Source organism: Perissodus microlepis, chromosome 17, assembly GCF_051167445.1.
Source record: "Perissodus microlepis isolate ML-2025 ecotype Zambia chromosome 17, ASM5116744v1, whole genome shotgun sequence".
Lineage (NCBI taxonomy): Eukaryota > Metazoa > Chordata > Actinopteri > Cichliformes > Cichlidae > Perissodus > Perissodus microlepis.
This window is the reverse complement of record NC_140477.1, coordinates 32,876,186-32,899,987: the sequence shown is the minus strand read 5'-3', so window position 1 is coordinate 32,899,987 and position 23,802 is coordinate 32,876,186. Positions and strand designations below refer to the sequence as shown.

Genomic DNA, 23,802 nt, shown 5'->3' with positions numbered 1-23,802 from the left:
ATCGGAGCGAAGCACAGAAGAATAACCAGATGTAAGTTAAAACTTTGTAGTTGAAATTAACATTTTTACCTACAATATTTGTTTCTTCCTCATTTTCTGCTTAATATTTAAATGATTTGCATTTTTAAAATGAAAAACATTTTTAGTTTTAGAATGAACATTTTAAGAATTTTTAAAGTAGGAATTCCCTTGGTTTGTAATAATAATCTTTTTTATGTAAAAGAAACTGGATCCAACCTTTAATTTCTTATTCATATTATTTGAAATTGTCCTGCTTGTTGTGGTTCCTGTTTACAGTTTGATTATTTCATCCATTTTTTCCTGGTCTTCCTTAGAACTCATCTAACTCAAACATCTAACTATATTAACTCAAAATCGACACAATTAAAATCTTAGTTTCATCAAACAGAGGAAATATGCACGGGAAGCTTTTTCTGCTCATCCTGATGGGTAAGTCGATCAATTTAACATTAAAAAGCACAGATTTACTGCATCACTTGAGATTAATGAAGGTTTCTGTGAACTGCTTACAAAACCTGTCAGATAACAACATCCAAAACACAATTTCTGTCAACAACCATGTGTGAGCAATCTCTATGTGACCTCTGCCCTCCAGATATAATTTTATTAACAACATTTTTGCCATCAGTAGATTTCTGAATAACTTGTTGTTGTTGTTGTTTTTAGGTCAGTGTTCCTTGATTTTATGCCAGCGCTATGAGTACTATTTTATTAAAGAGCCTAAAACTTGGGACGAAGCTCAGCGCTACTGTAGAGAAGGATATAAAGACCTGGCCACAGTGCCTAACATGAAATATATGAAGACACTGTACACAGATTCTACAGAGAATCAAGGAAACGCCTGGATTGGGCTGTACAGCATCTCAGGAAAAGAAAACAGGAGGTGGCACTGGTCTCTGCCAGGAGTGGAGTTCAATGATAAAGACATGGAATGGAGTGGAAATGAACCTAATGATGGAGGCGAACATCTTGAGAACTGCGCACTGATTGACAGCTCTGATCGACTGATGGATTTTGGTTGTTCTAATGATTTCCCCTTTATCTGCTATAATGGTGAGAATATGTGACAATAATTGTATTAATTAAACAAAGTGTTTATATTTAAACATATCTACAGCTCATCTCTAATGAATATGAGAAGATGTGATAATTGGCTGCTGGTGTTTTAGCCCCTGTGTGCTATCCTGCTCATTTGAATACCCGTCCTCCCACGGTGCTTTCTCTGCCTCTCATGTTACACCAGGACACTGTTCTTTGCTTTGCTGCACCATCTCATGGTGCCAAATGTCATTACACAAAATTTCATACCAGACCTTTGATCAGAAAACTGTTTCTCTGCCACACAGAGCAAAGTCATCCTGAGCATAATGTCACAGCTGTGGTTATTCCCATAATGTTGGTAGTTTAGTTTTGAAGGTTTTGAAGTTGTGTCTTTAGAAAATCAATTTAAAGATACATTTATGTATGTATGCATGTACATTTCTTATGAGTCTTGGCTTTCTCTTTATTACACAGAACAAAACAAATCACTACATTTCATTGACAATGAAAAAAAGTGGCGTGAGGCTCAGAGCTACTGCAGAGAGCACCACACAAACCTGGCCAGTGGAGCAGAACAGTTAAAGGAAGCAGTCAGTACATTTAAGAGTTCTGATGAACCACGATCATGGATCGGCCTGTTCAGAGACACCTGGAGGTGGTCAGATGGGAGTAATTATTCTTACAGACACTGGGAACGTGTTGGTGAGTTACCTGAAGAGCTGTCTAAAACTGACCGCGGCACCAGGAAATGTGCGATGACTGAATTAAATAAAGAAGGAAAATGGAAAGCTGATGATTGTAACACCAGAAAATCTTTCTTCTGCTATGATGGTGAGATTTACAAAGATTCATTTTTCACATCTGGTTTCTGTCAGTTTTCTTACTGAGGAATAAATGTTAAAGCTAAACTAATGTTTCTTTTCTCGTTGAAAAAAGTGTACACGAAGAGGCTGGTATATGTTTCATCATCAAGCTTAATAATGCAAGCTGTTATGGAGATAGAGCTACACCCAGACACATAATGCAGCCTCCTTTCATTAGGAACCTGAGTCACAGGGGTCATAATAGTTTCTGAGTGTGGGTATCGCTACTGTTTCTAATAGGTTCTAGATTTACAGCTATAATGAGAAATAATTCTTGTTTCTAAATCCTCCTGCTACAAGAAAATTAAATATTTATTTTTTTTAAAAGGCTTGTTTAAATTTAAATAATAAGACTTTAATAAAGTCTTGCAACCCGATTTCATTTAATTTGAACTGAACATGTGTTTGTTCATGGCAGAGTTGATCCTGATCAATGAAAGCAAAAATTGGGACGAGGCTGTAAATTACTGCAGAGAGCACCATCATGACCTGGTCTCCATCACAAGCCTTGAACAGCAGGAACTGGTGCAAGAGAAAGCCAAGAATGCCAGAACATCCCACATCTGGCTGGGACTGCGCTACAGCTGTGCTCTTGATCTGTGGTTCTGGGTCAATGACCAGAATGTCTGCTATGAGAACTGGGCCGATGACACAGACACTGGAGACTGTAATCTGGCTGTAGCCATGGAGACAAGAGGAGAACATAAATGGTTCAAGAAAAATGATGCAGAGATGTTTAGCTTCATCTGTTCTTTATCATAGGCTTTAAAACCATGCTAAATTAATTGTTTTAAATCTTATATTTCTAGTAAGTGTTGTAATCACACTTACTATATTTTTCCTTTATGCAGGCTAGAGATTGATGGGATATAACAACAAGAAGCACTCTGAGTGCAAACCTCAACTCTGGACAGGATTTTTGTTTAATAGAATAACGTTGGATTTTGCATGTGATCATTTTCGTTTTTTTCTCTTTTTAAATGTACTAAGATGTTTGTAGTGCAGTAAAAAAAAAAAGAAGAAATAAATAAATAAATCCACGCCATTGTGTCCTATTTTAAATATCTATTTTGTGATACTTTTGAACTCTGATTGAGAGTGCTCCACATAAACTACAACAATACACTGGACTGTAAACTCTCAATATTTGCTGAATTATGCTACTTTATTGAAACTGTCAACTGTGTGAAATGTGAGACAAAAATTTTAAATAAAAATAAGCAAGAACAATGAGTTAATGCATTGGATACATTCACTGTTGCCAAATTCCTCACTCGGATTTTAAAGCCAGCATAAAATAAATGTGCAGAAAAGTGACTAATGTGTTTCCACCACTTTAATATTAACACATCAGAGAGTCAAAAAAAATGAACATTTTTACTAGTAATGAAAGCTGTCGGATGAACGTTAGGTATCATTTGAAAATAAATTAGCAAAGATCATTGTTTATTCTGAAGGAATAAGAAATTGTTAATGTTTCTTAGAAATCTGAAGTTTTAGTTTTTATTTTTTCAAAATACATCTCAAAAAGTAAAAAAAAACAAACTCATTTGCCTATTTTTCATTATATGTAGTCTCAAGAGAAATGACTGGTTTTGGGGGGGGGGTTGGTTGATCCAAAGTACACCATTGTGTTTGCCCTCCATTTAATGATATGATGCAAATATTGTTATTTTAGCACTGTTTGTATGATGATATCAAAATGCACACAATAAAATCCTCTTTACTGGAGCAGAATGGAATATTTTACTGAGTGCAGACTTCATTAGCAAAGCACTCAGGACACACTGTGTGCTATGCTGGCAGTGGCAGACTGTATGTGTAGCAAAAAAGGACTCAAATGCAGACCAAAACAGAAAGTGAAACGTGACGTGGAGTAACAGAAAACGAGCAGTTTACTAAGGCTGGTAAAATAAATACAAATGAAGGGCATGGGTGAAACTAAACAATAACCTAAACTGGGTGATCTAAAACTAAAACATGAAAAACCCTTAAACATGGTGAACTGACAGGAATACCTGAAGACGTGCACACAGAGATACATCATGAGTGTCTCTGTGCGCTCATCAGTTTCTGAGTTAAACCACATTGAAATGTTTTTCTATGGACTGACTGAACATTTGTGTAAATGGTGCCTCTTCTGAGTGGAAAAAAGTGACCACTATGCTATTATTGGGTTAAAAATATTTACCTCTTAAAAATTTCCAGCAACAGCTGTCCGCCATAATTTAACCGTTGACCGCCCATCCACACATTTTTATTTTTCTGTATATTCTCAAAAGAATTCCTGGAAAGAAATGTTTTACAATAATTTTAAATTATTATTGACGACACAAATAAATTCTGTCCAGCGTGTTGGATTGTAAACTTTCCATACGTCTTTAGTTACATGCTACTTTCTGCTACTACAAGTATTCAAACTATGTCAGCATTATTAAGAAGTTTTAGTTAAAATAGATATGAACACATCTAGAACACAGGAAAGTGATCTAGATGTATGAGTATAAAATTAGATATCAGCATGAATTTAGTTTATCTTCTACACAAATGCTTTCTTGTTGTTTAACTTGTTGGTCAGTTTTCAGAATGACCACAACCACAAAGAAAAACAAATCTCAAGTATTAAAAACATTCATTTAATTTAGTCTTTTACCATTGCTCTAACAGAAAGGATGTTTTTAGTTGTGTCTTTCAGCATGTCAAACAGCAGGTTTGGCCACTTGTCTGTCCTGTTTTCCATTACATTATGTAAATATTGTTATTATATTGCCTGGTGTTTGGCCAGCTTAGACTTCTTGTTTGCATATTCAAATCCATTCAACAGAGTCTTCTTTGTTGGAGCAGGATGAGAAACTTTATTGAATGCAGCATTCATTAACACATCAAATAGAGACATCAGAGAGAAGCAAGGAAACACAAATAATCAAATATACAATAAAACTTTGCATTGCTTTTTCAAAATTTATAATATATAGGTTGAAGTTTAAAGTAGTTTTTCTTTCTTTCATTGTTTAAAATTAGATTTTTTTTTCCATATAGTTTCCACAGAGTAAGAGCATTGCAATAAGTCAGTGGTTGTTGAAGTATTTATTTGTCTAATATTAGTTGTTTATTCTTAGCTGCATTATTTTAATCTATAATGTTTGTTCTTTTTTGTTTACAGTTTCCATATTTCTGTCATGGTCCTGCATCGGTGACCCAGCGTTTTGTGTTGTTTATTATTAATAGTCTTTGCTTTTGTCTTATTTAGAATCTCTAGTCTTTGGTTTCAGTGTTATTTAGAGTGCTTAGTCCTTCTGTTTCTGTCTCTGTGTCCCACGTTTGCTGTGCCCCTTGTCAAGTCTGCGTCTCTGTGTTAGTTTCCTATTTTACTTTGGCAGTCTGTGTCCTGTGTCAGTGTATTCTGTTTTGCTTCCTGTCTTGTAATGTTCAATTAGTCATAACTTTGTCTAGCTTTTATTGATCCATGACAAAAATGACAGCAACATTTACAGTTAACATATTAGTTTCAAAAAACATGCAGTGCTGGATTGCCTGCTCATTCTGGTGGGTAAGTAGATCATTTTACCAATAAAAATTACATATTTGAATCACCTTAGATTGATTGAGTGCATTGTTAAGTGATTATAAGGACCACAAATGCTGATATGGCAGGCAGAGATTCCTACAAAACTCAGGTTATGCTCAGTTTCTAGTACATGTAGTAGTCCATAGTTCCAGCCCAAATGATAAACCAAACACACAGAGAGATATAAACAGATGATGCAACAAAGGAAATACGGCTTTTCAAGCATAGGATGTCACACAGTGGAAAATTGTGTTTTTATATTTTGTTTTGTATCAGACTGTGTTGGTACATAGTGTCGATTTTATTTGCATGATTTTATTGTAATAGTGATATTGCATGTTTGTTTATTGATATTCCTATTGCATGATTTTATCCCCATATTTTTAGTGTGTGTTTGGTGTTGTTGTACAGTATTCTTTTTATTCCACTGTGGATTAAGCGGACAATTGTAGGCACCTGTGAGGTGGGGGCGTTCCCTGAGGTGGCCTATCAGCCGCCAAACTGACTTAAGGGAGATAGTGAGCGCAAAGACTGGAGGGATGGGAACACTGGTGTAACTAAACACCAGTCACAAACACCACAGAAAGCTCAAATAACACACAACACAGGCTTCTTCTCACAATCAGTGAGTGATGCTATTCTAACATCGAGCCTGCCAATAATTGGAGCTTAATATTTACTTTCCTTTAAAGTTCTTCATCATTAGAGACAAAAAAAAGATATCACTCTGATTTATTTGTTTATTGTGTCTGATTGAGAGATACTTACATGCACACATTAGTAGCCATTAGATTTAAAGCCAGGTAGATGAATAACAGTCATAATATTAACTTTGTACCCAAACATAATTCAGCAGTGCAGTACAATTTTCAAATAGTTGAATCATAATTACATTACATCGCATTTTTATTGTTTTCAATGAAAAGGTTTGTTTGGACAACAGAAATTTGCTAAAACTCTTTATTGTAACAAGTAAGAGAAAGGGAAATACGTAAGTACATGAGGTGCATCTATTTTAATATACTTTTTGGTTACAATTACTTTCCAGTGGCTCCAGGTTGTGCAGTCACAGGATTTTGAGATAGCACAGTAGAGCTATTCTTACGACGTTTTAGCTCACGATCAATCTGACACCAGACACATAGGTTGCAGAAACAAGTGTGTACGATGTCTCTCTGGAGAGTCCCCTATGGAGGAAATAGCTGTTTGTTATTTCTATCCTTTAATTATAACATAATATTTGAATTATAGATAACTGCACTTAGGTTTGCAATGTTACATTAAAGGTGTTTTTTTCACATTCTTGATTGTTTATTAAAATTATTTTGTGTAAAGATTTTTATAAATCTGCATTTCTAGATGAAGAAATGCATATTTTATAAATGATATCTGTTAAAAAAATTAAAAATTGTTTTATTGGTGTCATACCTCAATTCCATATTTCTTTCTCATGGTAATCCTGAATGGCAAAGCTACGGGAGCAACAAACAATGGTATCCCGAGGATCGATAGTGCCCCAGGGGAGCACATGTCCAAAATCGGGAGGAAAGGGTTCTCTCCAAGTGATTTTGAAATGGTGACCGCATAGCATGGACAGCACCAAAAAGCCTAGCAACCTGAAAATCATGACACAAATAGTCAAATATTGGCATTTTTTACACATATCAAAAATACAAATTAAAGTCCAGTATTGATTCTTACAAGACAACTTGTCTTCCATGCAGTCAAAGAGGCCAGAGCCCCACTCTGCTGACGACGGCTCTGTCACTGGGCTGCAGATGATGACCCGATTGGATCCGAAAACAATGCTGTATATGTTAACTATAAAAAAAATTTGAATAAAGAACAAACACACAAATATAAAACACTCTCTATGCTCAGTGTTTCTAAATATCATAAATATGGTTTCATGTTGATCAGGTTTGCCACTGTGGATCCTTCAAGAAGATATAACATTGTACAAAATGAAATCAGGCTGAGTTTACTGTGAATGTATCCATATGGAAATTCTTTGTTGGTAAGTAAAATTCATTTATTAAGCGCTGTGCACAGAAAGAGTCAACTTGATAAGAGCATGATGTTCCACAATAGCCAGTAAAAATGTAGTCAGCTACGTTCCAAGTCCTTCATTTTAAAGGTACAGTATATAAGTTTTTTAAAAGGCAGGGACAAAATTTGTTGTAGTGCATTCTGACTCATATGTGTGCATTTATTAATATTTTAATAGGGATAAATCCCTTCATTATACTTCTTTATCCTCCAATCCAAACTGTAGCAATTTAAATAACTTTGAAACTGAAAAATAATAAATTAAAAAAGAACTTTTTGGCCCCAACGCTGGGGGCAGTGTGCATGTGCTTTTGAAAAAACTGTACAAGGGGGAAATGTTGTATACTTTAAAGTTATGCATAACTTGCAAAAAAAAAAAAAAAAAAAAATCCAAAATACTGGCTTGACACTACGTAGATGTTACATGAATATACACACATACTTCTTGTGGTTACCTGATAGATATGTTTCTCTTTCAGCTGATATGAACACTTCCATTCTCTAAAATGTCATCGAACACCATTAAGCTGGAAGCCTTGTGTTTATTTCAACAGCTGTGAAAACACTAAAGTGTTATCGGTTACACAGATTATTCTTTGCATCCTTGAACAGTTTAATGAATAATTGCGCAGAAAGTTGTGAAGATTACAACTTTCTCAAGTGGAAACGATAACAGAGACTCTTCAAGTAGTAATATTGAGCAAGAACAGGATTCCTAAACAATCAGCAAGTTAAGACGTATTCTTGGCACCTATTCCAATGTTAATAACCCCTCTCTATGTTTGCTCTTGCCCACACAATCTGTTCACATTCTTGTGAAAACAGGCTGTGGGCTTAAAACCCTTATTGCAAAATATTAAGTTATAGTGCCAAACTCTCATAAGAAACACAGCCAGTGTGTGCACACAGACACTGCCAGGTTGTGTCACGCACAACACTGACTCCTGGTTCAGAAAGACTTTTGTATCCTAAGTGCAAATGACGGGAAACTCAAGGCCCATCACTTTTTAGTGTGAAATGACACGTTACTGTCACAAATACACAAACACAATTAAAGTTTTCATCATTTTCATGAAAGTGTTTGATTTGATTCCAAAATCAGTTCCCCAGAACTGACTCAAGACTCAAGACTCATTAATTTGGAGGGGAAATGGTTCAAAACTGTGAAAGTATCTATTCTGTTCAGTAAGTCTGGCCTTACTCTTTGTAATAATTACTGACACAGAGTGGCTTTAAGCTCGGGTTGGCATTCCTGAAGGATTTATGAAATTATTCATACAATCATTTACACAGATATAAACAAAATTTTAATAAAACCATGGAAAATTTTCAACATTATTTGTGCTCTTAACGTTCCTCCCCAGTGAATAAACTTCACTTATGAGAGCTTTTAATCACACAAATGTCTGTGATCACCTTGTTAAGAGCCACTACTTAATTGAGCGGCTGAGCTTCAGTCAGTGCTGAGTTGCTGCATTACTGCAGTGAGTGAAATCACGGCTCCTTTTATTACCTGCTACCAGAGGTGGAAAGAGTACTAAAATATTTTACTCAAGTAAAAGTACTATTACTTTGCTGAAATTTTACTCAAGTACAAGTAAAATTACCTGTCTAAAAATGTACTCAAGTAAAAGTAAAAAGTAGCTCATTTAAAATGTACTCAGAGTAAAAGTTACATAGTTACTTTTCTGTCAGCAGGAGGACAGCCGCTTCTGAGTAGTGCAAAAAAAGACAGTGGGATATAAATCTCAAAGTAGTTCTTTTTTAGTGAAAAGAAAAACTTTACAAATTAAAGTGCAGTGGCAGTTAAACTGCAAGTATATACATGAAAATGGATAATGGTCACCAAACCAATCAACCAAACTGTCAGGTATCACAGTGTTTTCAATACAAAACCATATCATTCTTTCACATGAGAATGTGTTCTAAACTGTCAAATAAGAGAACAAGTACTGAACTGAACGGCAGCTGCTTTAAAAATGTTTTTTAATTTTTTAAACATGGCCCTGCCCTACTGTACCTCTAGAATAAAGTTCCTTTGTATCCATCCTAGAGTGTTACTCTCTGAACTTCCTGTTAATTTTGAGGAGCAGTTGATTTTCAAAGTTAGTAGAGTTCATCCTTGTTCACTTTGCAGTGAACAGTAGTCCAGCACAGCTAAAGAGACGCTCGAAGGCAGCTGAGGCAGGCAGGCCAGTGTTAAGTTTGAGAGAAAGTTTTTTGACGTCCCTAATAAGACATCAATGCATTACATAGCTACCGCTGGTAAATTATACCAATATACCTCGTGTTTTTTTTTTATTGGACAGTAACAGGCTAGTTAACGGGAGGTTGCAAGTGCTAATTAACAAGTAACAGAAGTCAGCTGTCTTTGACTAATCTAAGGTAAGTGAGCGCTCTGTTATTCTTTTGCCTGCAGTGTGAACATATGTGGGTTAAGTAAGAAAGTAGCCGCTTCTGTCTTTAATTTAACTATTTTTTTAAATAAATTATTATTATTAAGAAACAGGAAAAACGTAGGTAAACACATTTTCTTTTGGCAATTTACCAACCCAGTAAAAAAAATGTAAGTTGCGTGGACAACAACGTGCCCGATTACAGCAAGTTGCTAGTACCAACCAACGTTATCTGTGTTCTTCACAGATGTCTTAACTTAATGTGATTAATTTGAACACAGCCTTTTTGCTACCATAACGGTACGAGTTGTATTTAACTTACCTCTACATGCTTGCGCAGGTTTGATGTGGAATTTTTAAAAGCTGCTAACTCGGTCTCTCTGGGCAAACACAGCTTACACTGCATAATAAAGCTGTTGCCTTTCTTGCACTTGAAGCCGAAATGGTCCCTTAAATACGGCCAGGGGTTCACATCCGTTTCTTCGAATTCAGGGTCAGCAGAATTCGACGGGGCTTCTTTTTTCACTAGATCCGTAACACCGATGTCAGACTCCATCTTTAACGTGACCTTAGCGCCAATTTGTTCTACTACCCATCATTCCCTGCAGTATTTCCGAAGCGCAATGTTTTTTTTTAATTTTTAATTTACTCAGTAACGGGTGTGATTGAAAACGTAGCGAACTACAATACTTTTTAAAAAATATACTTAAGTAAAAGTAAAATTACAGACTTGAAAAATGACTTTAAAAAGTACAAATACACAAAAAAACTACTCAATTACAGTAATGCAAGTAAATGTAATTCGTTACTTTCCACCTCTGCCTGCCACAACACTTACCTGCTCTTTCTTGTTGTGCAGGAATCTGTGGATCAACGGTGTGGATACTGTGGTGAGCAATCGGAAATATTGAGTGAGTGTAAATAGATTTATTCAGTAAAAGGACCAGATGTTACAGTTATGAGGAAAAGCAGCCCAGAAACTTTACCAGCTGCACACATCGTTGTGTGCCTCAACTTTCGTTCTTTGACCTAAGCTAATCTGCCATTTTTCCTTGGTTAGGTTTAGAGATCTGATCTACATTATAATTTTATAATTTGGGACACATCGTCGGTAGTGGACCTTTGATTCATCGGGTGTTTCGGCCATTATCACTAGACACCCTCATCCAAGGAGGCCCTGCCAGGGTTGATCAGGATTGTCACTGATTTATGTTAAATTTTTATTTCTCTTCTTCTTTCTACTGTTTAGTTTTCTACAGTTTATTCTATCTATTCAATGCAACTGAGAAATATTTACCTCTTTAAAATTTATGGAGCCTCATTTCTTCAAAGGGACAGAAAAGGTGATAGAGAGATGTAAGACAAGTAAGTAAGATAAGATAGGAGAGAGGAGAGCCGGAAGGGGGCGCCCGATCTGGCTTCCCACACCTCCCCGCCGGATTGGACTGTACGCTCTACCTCCCCACTGCCTCCCAGAAAAGGGAAGAAGAGCAGAGGGGAGAAGAGCGGAACTTTTTTTTCCCTATTCTTTCATTCCTCCTTTTAGTTTCACTACTGTGAGGTTAACTGCACAGTCCCCAGGAGGCCCTGAGACAGCTGTATCAGTCAACCAGCAAAACTTCTAATGTTATGTTTTACCCTTTTGATGCCCCCTGTTGATGCAGGTCCACCATAGGTCGATCAATCCTGGGCATGTGTATCACGGTTAGCTGACTGTCTTAGCTGCCAAAGTGATGTCAGCCCTTTTTTAGCCATTCTAAGAAGTTCTGTGACTGATGTAGAAGATATTGTCTGATCAAAGTTTGGATTTAATGCTGACAGACAAAGAACTCCTCAGTTTAACTGAGCATTTATTGGATGTAGCAATACTGCTTTGCTTTCCCTCGTCATAAGTTACTGATACACTGGTTTTAGAGAGATTTTTTTAAAATTTAAATTGGACCTCTTCTGTTCATTTCCTGTTTCATATGTTCTTATTATTGGACTCTCTAAAGTAGCTTTGAATGATTCACAGCTTAAAACAATTCTTGTTTATCACACTTGGATTTAAAACAGAGCAAAAGAAGTGAGATCAAGATTTAATGAAAGAAAGTACCATCCTTCCATAACTGGGAGAGCCTACAAGCTTTAATATCATCCAGATCTGAACTCCAACTGGAAAAACAGAAAGACTAACCTTCATCTCTGAATTCAACCACTGTTATCAACAGCTTAACAATATGCATTGCAGACACTGGCACACTCTAGAGGCTGAAGCATTGCTGAGTTCTGATACCGGAGCAACTTCCTGTCTTATTATTTTAAGGAGCTCAGACAGTTAGGGATCTTGTCAATATTGTTCAGCCAAATAAACTGAACGATGCTTCAGATGTTTTTTACTCATCCACACAGTGGAAAGATGTCGCCTGTTAGACAGTTCACAAACTGCAACACAACATCAGTTATCTGTGTGCTCAAATACACCGGTGGTCAAGCTTGTACACACATAGAGAGCACTTAAACAAACAAGGAGTATGCCATAGCTAAACACTATTATGAGGGTAAACACAGCTCTTTTCAGAGGATCTAATGCTGTATCATAGCAGACTCGTTGTAGTAGCTGAAGAGGACTTTTGCCACCATGTAATACTCCTTTAGCTTATTAGACACCAGGCATGCCTCTCTGAAGCAGGAGGTCCATGAAGGAGGTGAGACAGATGGTTTCTAGAGTGTGGATGAGATCTAAATCAAAGTAATATGCAGGATATTTCTGCTGCTGTAGACAACCCCACACTCAGTAGTACAATCACACACCTGTAATGGAATATCAGACTCCAGCTCAAGTAGCTTCTCACTCCAGGGAGTAAACCTCAAGTCAATGAAATGACTAATGAGTCTTTTATGAATCAAACATCAAAGATCTCATCCCTTTGGACCCCAAGCAGCTAAATTTAGAATAATAGGTAAAAAAACATCATTATATATTATAATAATATGAACAGTGAATATGTAGCCACATTTAAACAGAGTTAGATAATTATGCCCTCCATAACCCCATACACAGAAAAATATAAAGCAGATGTTATCGAGTTCTCTGGGAGCTTGAGCATTGTCCTCAATCAGCAATCAACAAGGTGTCCAATAACAAGCACAGTCTGATTAAGCCACATACGTAAATGTTCCCTGTGATTTAATAATAGTATCATTTTCCTCAGCGTTCACAGTTTTGATGCCATATGGCAATTTCTGATAAATATGTGGAAGCAACAATTCATTTATAGCTGAGATAGTTAAGTATGAATGACAGCTTGTATTAGTGACCCGATACAAATACAATTCTGTTCTTCACATCTACTATGGTCCTCTCTCTCTTTAGACATCTGGCCTCAACTAGGACACGTAAGATTCCAGTTCCAAAGGTACACCCAAAAGGATCGGGAAGAACAGCAGTGCAGGCACATAAACACAAATAGGTCCAAGCTGTCACAATTAACTTTGAAAAAGAATATAATTACTGGACCAATGAAAGTTCTTGACATTGTTAAAGAGGATTAAGTATGAATGATTTCTCAAAACCACACACCGAATTTAGTGAAGATTTTTTTTTATATGTATATAGAAAACACAGCACACCTGAATCAATGACACAGAGGAAAAAACTGTAGAGAAATACATATAATCTGCTAACATTTTTATTCAGTTTTAACATTTCGTCTGTCTGACTTTCATCAGGTGCAAAGAAACAGTGTTCATGCACCTTTGCACATATACACACACATTCAGTAAGATTCAGCCAATTAAGAATTTCTGGCTATTAGACATCTCAAACGTGCGCACTATCAATCGGGTAATGAGTAAACTTAAAATGTGCTGCTGAATTGGATTTTGTGGGGGTTCCTGTGGGACCTTTCTTTTTTGGGAGAGGTGTGATGAACCCTGCTCATTGTTTTAAACCTTCTCTAAAGTGTTTCAGATCTGGTGGGTGCAGCAGGGTTCATCAGTGCCAACTGGGCCTTTGGTTCCCAGACTATAAATCTTCCTGCACTGCTTTTTCTTTACTCTTTGTTGTTTGTTGCATTTACAACACTTGCATACATCTCAGCATACATGCATACCTTACATCAGCGGTCCCCAACCTCCGGGCCTCGGACCGGTACCGGTCCGTGAGTCGTTTGGTACCGGGCCGCGAGAGTTGAGGCTCAGGTGTGAAATGTATGGTTTTCAGGGTTTTTATCGGTTTTCAGCGTTATTTTGTTATCGTTTTTATCGTTAACTCAGTTTTCCTGGGTCTTTTCACGTGTGTTATGAATAAATCTTCTTTTTTTAGGTACCGGTACTAGTTTTATTTTGTTGTATTTATCCGCGACACCTTAAAGGCCGGTCCGTGAAAATATTGTCGGGCATAAACCGGTCCGTTGCGCAAAAAAGGTTGGGGACCGCTGCCTTACATCATAGCTCCTATTGATTTGTGTAGCTCATTAAGTTCTGTTTCAGTAGTCTAATTTTGTTTATGAACCATCCAAAGAACCTTCAAAATGCATCCCAAACAGTAAAGACATGTAGTTAGTTTAGTTTTATTATAAGTTTTATTATATATAAATACCCCTGAGAGAAGGAAGCATGTTGTTAAAGTAAATTATTTTAAATAACACCATCTGTTTGTTTGACATTATGTAAATATTAGTATTATATTACCTCTGTTATGACCATCTTGTTGGAATATTTAAATGAGTACAGAATGATCTTTGTTGAAGCAGAGACATTTTATTGAGTGCAGGTTTCTTTAACACAACACGCAGAGGCATCGGACTGAAGCAAGGAAAGAAGAATAATCAGATGTAAGTTCAAACTTCAGTCTCAATTTACATTTTTAGCTCAGCACTGGCTTTACATTAAACTTACAGTATTTATTCTTTCTTTCTGCTGATTTTTAAAAGACTCAAAAACATTTTTAAAGTAGCTATTCCCCTCATGTGTAATGTATTTTTTTTACAGTGCAAAATAAACTGCATGTTTTCTTACTCATATATTACCTTACCTATATTACCCTATTATCTGTGGAAGTGGTGCAGTTATATTAACTTTGATGGTTGTTTATCTGCCTTTTAAATCTTAGTTTCATCAAACAGAGGAAATATGCACCGGAGGCTTTTTCTGCTCATTCTGATGGGTAAGTCGATCATTTTAACAGTAAAAACTGCAGATTTGCATCACTTCAGATTAGTGCAGGGTTTCTGTGAACTGCTCACAAAACTTGCCATCAGTAGATTTCTGAATGACCTGTGGGTTTTTTTTGTTTTGTTCTGTTTTTAGGTCAGTGTTCCTTGATTTTATGCCAGCGCTATGAGTACTATTTTATTAAAGAGCCTAAAACTTGGGACGAAGCTCAGCGCTACTGTAGAGAAGGATATAAAGACCTGGCCACAGTGCCTAAAATGAAAGATATGAAGTACACAGATTCTACACAGAATCAAGGAAACGCCTGGATTGGGCTGTACAGCATCTCAGGAAAAGAAACCAGGAGGTGGCACTGGTCTCTGCCAGGAGTGGAGTTCAATGATAAAGACATGGAATGGAGTGGAAATGAACCTAATGATGGAGGCGAACATCTTGAGAACTGCGCACTGATTGACAGCTCTGATCGGCTGATGGATTTTGGTTGTTCTAATGATTTCCCCTTTATCTGCTATAATGGTGAGAATATGTGACAATAATTGTATTAATTAAACAAAGTGTTTATATTTAAACATATCTACAGCTCATCTCTAATGAATATGAGAAGATGTGATAATTGGCTGCTGGTGTTTTAGCCCCTGTGTGCTATCCTGCTCATTTGAATACCCGTCCTCCCACGGTGCTTTCTCTGCCTCTCATGTTACACCAGGACACTGTTCTTTGCTTTGCTGCACCATCTCATGGTGCCAAATGTCATTACACAAAATTTCATACCAGACCTTTGATCAGAAAACTGTTTCTCTGCCACACAAAGAAAAGTCATCCTGAGCATAATGTCACAGCTGTGGTTATTCCCATAATGTTGGTAGTTTAGTTTTGAAGGGTTTGAGCTATTTTAAGTTGTGTCTTTAGAAAATCAATTTAAAGGTACATTTAAAGATAGAAATGTACATTTCTTGTGAGTCTTGTCTTTCTCTTTATTCCACAGAACAAAACAAATCACTACATTTCATTGACAATGAAAAAAAGTGGCGTGAGGCTCAGAGCTACTGCAGAGAGCACCACACAAACCTGGCCAGTGGAGCAGAACAGTTAAAGGAAGCAGTCAGTACATTTAAGAGTTCTGATGAACCACGATCATGGATCGGCCTGTTCAGAGACACCTGGAGGTGGTCAGATGGGAGTAATTATTCTTACAGACACTGGAGAGATGTTGGTGAGTTACCTGAAGAGCTGTCTAAAACTGACAGCGGCACCAGGAAATGTGCGATGACTGAATTAAACAAAGAAGGAAAATGGAAAGCTGATGATTGTAACAACAGAAAATCTTTCTTCTGCTACGGTGATGGTGAGATTTACAGAGATTCATCTTTCACATCTGGTTTCTGTCAGTTTTCTTACTGAGGAATAAATGTTAAAGCTAGACTAATCTTTCTTAGTCTCATGGAAAAGCTGTACACGAAGAGGTTGGTATATGTTTCATCATCAAGCTAAATAATGCAAGCTGTTATGGAGATAGAGCTACACCCCAGACATATAATGCAGCCTCCTTTCATTAGGAACCTGAGTCACAGGGGTCATAATAGTTTCTGAGTGTGGGTATCGCTACTGTTTCTAATAGGTTCTAGATTTACAGCTATAATGAGAAATAATTCTTGTTTCTAAATCCTCCTGATTAAAAGAAAATTAAATATAAAAAAGGCTCACTTAAATTTAAATAATAAGACTTTAATAAAGTAAATTGAAAATTCTAAGCTGGACAAACTTACAGCAGGAAAGTAAAAAATATGACAAACTGTCCAGCTCTTATTTTTATGAAATTTGTTTAGTTTTTTGTTTTCTTTTGTTTGTTCCTCATATATTTTTGTATTTGAGGTAGAAAATCTAGAAACCCGATTTCATTTAATTTGAACTGAACATGTGTTTGTTCATGGCAGAAAAGTTGATCCTGATCAATGAAAGCAAAAATTGGGACGAGGCTGTAAATTACTGCAGAGAGCACCATCATGACCTGGTCTCCATCACAAGCCTTGAACAGCAGGAACTGGTGCAAGAGAAAGCCAAGAATGCCAGCACATCCCACATCTGGCTGGGACTGTGCTACAGCTGTGCTCTTGATCTGTGGTTCTGGGTCAATGACCAGAATGTCTGCTATGAGAACTGGGCCGATGACACAGACACTGGAGACTGTAACCTGGCTGTAGCCATGGAGACAAGAGGAGAACATAAATGGTTCAAGAAAAATGATGCAGAGATGTTTAGCTTCATCTGTTCGTTATCACAGGCTTTGAAACCATGCTAAATTAATTGTTTTAAATCTTATATTTCTAGTAAATGTTGTAATCACACTTACTATATTTTTCCTTTATGCAGGCTAGAGATTGATGGGATATAACAACAAGAAGCACTCTGAGTGCAAACCTCAACTCTGGACAGGATTTTTGTTTAATAGAATAACGCTGGATTTTGCATGTAATCATTTTGGGTTTTTTTTTTTTCTCTTTTTAAATGTACTAAGATGTTTGTAGTGCAGTAAAAAAATAAAATAAAAAAAATACTTAACATTTAAACCTCAATTCATAAGCTTCAGCTGTAAATTTATCCGTCCATTCTCTTCTGCTTGTCCAGTTCAGGGTGGGAGGGGGCCTGGAGCCTATCCCAGCCCTGCCAGCGGCCCAACAGGTAGGGTACACACTGGTTAGACTGCAAATCTGTCACAGGGCTAAGACAGACTGATGTCCATTCACATTCACAACTATGGGCAACTTAGAATCACCAGTCAACCAAACCATACTGACTATATGTCTCTACCCAAGAACTTGTTGCTGTGAGCCAACAGTGGTAACCACAGAGTGACTGTACTGCAGTAAATTCATTCATGGGATAAATTTATCGCTCTAGAAGTGTGTTCCTTTCTCAGATTTACTCATTCATAATTAGGTATAAAATTGTATGTTAGTTTTTAAAGTAAAACTTTTTCAAGTGAAATTTTCTGTATTTACTTCCTGGATAGCTAACATATTATATTTTCCTTTTATCAAGCATAGAACAGCTGTGTGATCTGAGTCAGACAGGCTCTCTCTCTCACATACACACACACACACACACATCGAACAGACTGAACACACACACACACACACACACACACAGATACAGCTAGAAGAACAGGACACAGGTGTAGACAGTTAAGACAATGACAAGGTGGAACCCGAACTCAACAGAAAACCAGCTAAGAAAACAGGAAATTACCCAAAAGATAAGAGATAAATACTGAACGTAATATGATGGGAACACTGGTGTAACTAAACACCAGTAACAAACACCACAGAAAGCTCAAATAACACACAACACAGGCTTCTTCTCACCATCGGTGACAGTGATGCTATTCTAACATCGAGCTTGCCGGGACGGGCATGGGGGCTTGGGGGTCTGGGGGTGCTCCGGCCCCCTGCTGGGGCTCTGGCTGGGCCTTGGGGGCTTGGATCCTGGTTATTGAGTCGCCAGGTTTGTGGGCGGGTGGGTGCATGGGGGCTCAGCCCTGGTGCAGGGGACCTCTAGTGCATCGGCCCACCTGGAGGGCTCTCCAACTGGTGGGCAGGATGTTACATCTTTGCAGGAGGTCACCTCTCTCCAGGAGCTCACTCTGCTGGTGGGGGCGAGATATAGGAGAGGTGGAGAATGAACTTAACCTGGGTGTTTACTGTCTTGTGTAGTCTGGAAGATGAGTGGATGATGGGGTGGGTGCAGTTTTCTCTGCGGTGGGGTCGGGTGGGCTGCCGTGGGCACATCACTGCAACCCCCTCTGGCCTCTGCTCCGTGGCTGCTGGGTGACCCCTCGTCTGGGGTTCTCCTCAGCTCTTCCCAGGAGGGTGGCACGGTTGCCCCTTTGGTGGTTCTCCTTGGGTCCTTGTACTCTGCGCCCTCTGGATGTCTGGGGCCTGGATCTCCTCCATACCTGCTTCATGCCCTGGGGGATGGGGCTATGGCTCCCCACACTCCCTAGCAGATCGTTACATGGAGAAACCTTTGGAATACAGGCATGTGGATCCACACAGGTGTGCACACGGTTGTTCACACACACAAACTACACCTTTGTGGCTGCTACCTCAGAGCACATTGTGCGCTGTCAATCTTGCGTACTGCACAATAACATTTAATATTTAGTATCTACTGTTAGCTAGTTTATTGTGATGGTGTTGTATTTATTATGTTGCTCTTTTTTGTTTTCTCTTCTTTTCTTTTTTCTTCATACAGGTGATCCAGGTGGGTTTTTTTGTCTTTTTTGTTTGTTTGTTTGCTTTGCTTTGCTTTTTTTCTCTCTCCCCTCTATTTTGTCTTTCTCTGCCTCTCTTTCTTTCATTCTTTCTTTTTCCCTGTTCTATCCCCCAGTCATGTCTCTCCCGTCTGTAACAACTGAAAATAAAATAAAATAAATACACAAAAAAACCCAAACAAACAAACAAAAAAAACATCGAGCTTGCCAATAATTGGAGCTTAATATTTACTTTGCTTTAAAGTTCTTCATCATTAGAGACAAAAAAAAGATATTACTCAGATTTATTTGTTTATTGTGTCTGATTGAGAGATACTTACATGCACACATTTGTAGCAATTAGATTTATAGCCAGGTAGATGAATAACAGTCATAATATTAACTTTGTACCCAAACATAATTCAGCAGTGCAGTACAATTTTCAAATAGTTGAATCATAATTACATTAAATCGCATTTTTATTGTTTTCAATAAAAATGTTTGTTTTAAAAACAGAAAGTCGCTAAAACTCTTTATTGTAACAGAAAGTAAGAGAAAGGGAAATACGTAAGTACATGAGGTGCATCTATTTTAATTTTGTACTTTTTGGTTACAATTACTTTCCAGTGGCTCCAGGTTGTGCAGTCACAGGATTTTGAGATAGCACAGTAGAGCTATTCTTACGACGTTTTAGCTCACGATCAATCTGACACCAGACACATAGGTTGCAGAAACAAGTGTGTACGATGTCTCTCTGGAGAGTCCCCTATGGAGGAAATAGCTGTTTGTTATTTCTATCCTTTAATTATAACATAATATTTGAATTATAGATAACTGCACTTAGGTTTGCAATGTTACATTAAATGTGTTTTTTCACATTCTTGGTTGTTTATTAAAATTATTTTGTGTAAAGATTTTTTATAAATCTGCATTTCTAGATGAAGAAATGCATATTTTATAAATGGTATCTGTTAAAAAAAATTAAAAATTGTTTTATTGGTGTCATACCTCAATTCCATATTTCTTTCTCATGGTAATCCTGAATGGCAAAGCTACAGGGGCAACAAACAATGGTATCCCGAGGATCGATAGTGCCCCAGGGGAGCACATGTCCAAAATCGGGAGGAAAGGGTTCTCTCCAGGTGATTTTGAAATGGTGATCGCATAGCATGGCCAGCACCAAAAAGCCTAGCAACCTGAAAAACATGACACAAATAGTAAAATATTGGCATTTTTTACACATATCAAAAATACAAGTTAAAGTCCAGTATTGATTCTTACAAGACAACTTGTCTTCCATGCAGTCAAAGAGGCCAGAGCCCCACTCTGCTGACGACGGCTCTGTCATTGGGCTGCAGATGATGACCTGATTAGATCTGAAAACCGTGCTGTATATGCTAACTATTAAAAAAATTAGAATAAAGAACAAACTAACAAATATAAAACACTCTCTATGCTCCATGTTTCTAAATATCATAAATATGGTTTCATGTAAATCAGGTTTGCCACTGTGGATCCTTCAAGAAGATATAACATTGTACAAAATGAAATCAATTTACTGTGAATGCATCCATATGGAAATTCTTTGTTGGTAAGTAAAAATTATTTATTAAGCGCTGTGCACAGAAAGAGTCAACTTGATAAGAGCATGATGTTCCACAATAGCCAGTAAAAATACAATAGACTCAATAAAATAAACAGGTTGTTTTTAAATAAATAATAATTTAGTAAAATGTGGCAACAGAAAGCCTGTTTACATTTTTAAAAAGCAGCTACGTTCCAAGTCCTTCATTTTAAAGGTAGAGTATATAGGGTTTTTAAAAAGGCAGGGACAAAATTTGTTGTAGTGCATTCTGACTCATATGTGTGCATTTATTAATATTTTAATAGGGATAAATCCCTTCATTATACTTCTTTATCCTCCACTCCAAACTGTAGCAATTTAAATAACTTTGAAACTGAAAAATAATAAATTAAAAAAGAACTTTTTTTCCTTATTAAAAAATAACTTTTTGGATAAATATCTATCATTACTTATAATATATAAACATATATACTTAAACTATATATACGTTGCCATGTAAAATTTTAATTTGTCGTACCTGATGTAGATGGAAGTGTTGTTGTCGCTTCTTAGGCTGTGAGAGAATTAAACGGTGTACTCTGAGGAGTGGCACTTAAAGCAAATTTCCTCAGTTATCAACTATCATCAACAAAAATGTTGACATAAGTCAATATAGAGTGAAACAAAAAGCTGTCAAAAATATTTCTATGGAACTCAAACAAATGAAGTTGCGTCATTCATTTTGTTCTCACCTTACACACCTGTAAAAATGTGTTACTATTGTGTTGCCAAAGTCTGTCCGTGAGCACACAGGACAGTGAGAGACCGCTGCTGCACTGCTCAGAACCATGATGGCCCCAACGCTGGTGGCAGTGTGCATGTGCTTTTGCAAAAACTGTACAAGGGGGAATTGTTATATACTTTAAAGTTATGCATAACTTGCAAAAAAATCCAAAATATTGGCTTGACACTACGTAGATGTTACATGAATATACACACATACTTCTTGTGGTTACCTGACAGATGCGTTTCTCTTTCAGCTGATATGAACACATCCATTCTCTAAAATGTCATCAAACACCATTAAGCTGGAAACCTTGTGTTTATCTCCACAGCTGTGAAAACACTAAAGTGTTATCAGTTACACAGACATGCTGCAAAACCCGAATCCAAAGACAAAATGAAATAACGAGTAGCTGTTAGATGACTTGTTATGCTCTACTACATTTACAGTTTACCCTCAGGTCTTTTAAAAAGAGAAAAAAAGATAAGAAATATGTTCTAAATTATACTTCAAAATAATGAACATTCATGTATATACCACACTTATTAAAAATCTTTTATGCATCCATAACTCTGCACAGTTTGAAATCTCCCTACATTTTCAACATACAATTACTTTATGCTTAAATAACTTTTGATTGAATGATCAACTTTAAGGGTGCATTATTTTTCTTCAATTTTATTAGAGTACTTAGTGTAAAGCTTAAATATGCAGTCTGGGTTTTATATTACTTACTCAGCTTTCCTAACCTACAGTGCAATGGTTTGAAAAAGATGAAAATAATAAAGGTTAAGAAATCTGAAAAAATAAGACATTCTGCTGACTTACATGATTATGGTGTTTAATCCCCAGTAAAGGTAAGTGGACTGCTTCTTATATAGTGTTTTTCTACTCTACCTGAGCCTTCAAAGCACTTTATACAACATTTGTACTCTGATGAATGTATCAGAGTACAAATGTTGGGAATCTTGCCCAATGATACCCAGGCATGCAGACTGGAGATCAGGACAGCCGATCGATAGATTTCTATCCTCATACTCTTCATGTTTGATAAGATCTGTAAAGTCCAGTTCTTGCTAAATGGCTTTATGTGGAAAATGTGCCACATTAATGTCACATTAAGTTCATCTGTATATCTAGCAGCCTCAGCCTCACATTTTCTCACTTTATTGACTCAGATGTCTGAAACTGCTCTGCTCACTGGGCCTTGCATTGTAGTCCAGGCTGTGTGCAAACTGCTGCACTGGTTAAAATGTGGATACAGTGGTCCTGAGAGGTCAAATGCACTGCAACTTAAGAAAATAAGGAAGCACCACCAAAGGAAAAACACTGAAAAGCATGCAAAACACAATAGAAGGAGAATAATTCTTTAAAAGCTACAAAAACAAAACAAAACAGTATTTTGGGGAGAATGATGTGACAAAACAGCTGTGGAAGTGAAAAGCTAATAGTAAACATCTACATCTACATTATTATACGATCATGCAAATAAAACACATGCTCCCTTGCATCTTTTTCCTGCTTACAACACAGCTGAACTCTCTGCTTCTTTTAAATGTGTTGTTTTTGTGTGTTTTTGCAGCGTTGTAATATGTGCTGGTGTTTTCTTAAGTTGCAGTACATTTGCAGTACACAGAGGACAATTTTGTTGTGTAACTATTTTGTCTGGGATGGTGTGGTTGTGCAGATCCTATGCACAGCTTTGCAGACTGTCCATCAACACACAACATTTGTAACACAGAATAAGCTGACATGAAGCCAAAAACAATGAAAATTCACACTGTAGCCGCTTGCTTGCTCAGTTTGGGTGCTTTTTTCACACTTCTTCCCTTTGTTGTGAACTCTTGTTTGTCCCTTTTTTTGTTGAGGCCTATTTTTCAACCACTCAGAATAAGACCTGCTTCTGTGTTGTTGCATGCACAACAAATGACTGTGCAAATTTTCCATGACAAAAAAAGAGATACAATGTCTTTACATCTGTCTCACGCTCCAAAGTCAGGATTTAAGCAGTTGTGAGAATGATATCTAAACATGAAGTGGGTGTATCACATCACCCCCTCGTTCTTACACCACACCCTGGTGTTTAAACTGCAGTTATAAACTCTGCTAA

The 23,802-nt window shown here is 37.0% G+C and overlaps 2 protein-coding genes across 3 annotated transcripts; both read left to right on the top strand.

Moving 5' to 3' along the window:
- Positions 1-416: 416 nt before the first annotated feature.
- LOC146369932 (macrophage mannose receptor 1-like) lies at positions 417-2,687 on the top strand. Of its 2 annotated transcripts, none has more exons than XM_084910655.1 (4): positions 417-450; positions 688-1,074; positions 1,537-1,893; positions 2,344-2,687. In XM_084910655.1, the coding sequence occupies exons 1-4, from the start codon at positions 417-419 to the stop codon at positions 2,685-2,687; spliced, it is 1,122 nt and encodes a 373-aa protein (XP_084766781.1). The 2 variants fall into 2 exon arrangements, with proteins under 2 accessions (XP_084766781.1, XP_084766780.1); XM_084910654.1 differs by having other exon boundaries at positions 688-1,081; positions 1,535-1,893.
- Positions 2,688-15,053: 12,366 nt separating this feature from the next.
- LOC146369931 (macrophage mannose receptor 1-like) lies at positions 15,054-17,394 on the top strand. Its single transcript, XM_084909350.1, has 4 exons — positions 15,054-15,087; positions 15,231-15,611; positions 16,081-16,440; positions 17,030-17,394. Exons 1-4 carry the CDS (start codon positions 15,054-15,056, stop codon positions 17,392-17,394), a joined length of 1,140 nt encoding a protein of 379 aa, XP_084765476.1.
- Positions 17,395-23,802: the final 6,408 nt, after the last annotated feature.

Bases quoted from the DNA above. Each gene is read 5' to 3' on its own strand.
- LOC146369932 (XM_084910654.1), top strand. From the start codon at position 417: ATGCACGGGAAGCTTTTTCTGCTCATCCTGATGG. The intron at 1,082-1,534 runs TATGTGACAATA...TCTTTATTACAC, and splicing joins ATCTGCTATAATGGTGAGAA to AGAACAAAACAAATCACTAC. The intron at 1,894-2,343 runs GTGAGATTTACA...TGTTCATGGCAG, and splicing joins ATCTTTCTTCTGCTATGATG to AGTTGATCCTGATCAATGAA.
- LOC146369931 (XM_084909350.1), top strand. From the start codon at position 15,054: ATGCACCGGAGGCTTTTTCTGCTCATTCTGATGG. The intron at 15,612-16,080 runs GTGAGAATATGT...TTTATTCCACAG, and splicing joins CCCCTTTATCTGCTATAATG to AACAAAACAAATCACTACAT. The intron at 16,441-17,029 runs GTGAGATTTACA...TGTTCATGGCAG, and splicing joins TTTCTTCTGCTACGGTGATG to AAAAGTTGATCCTGATCAAT.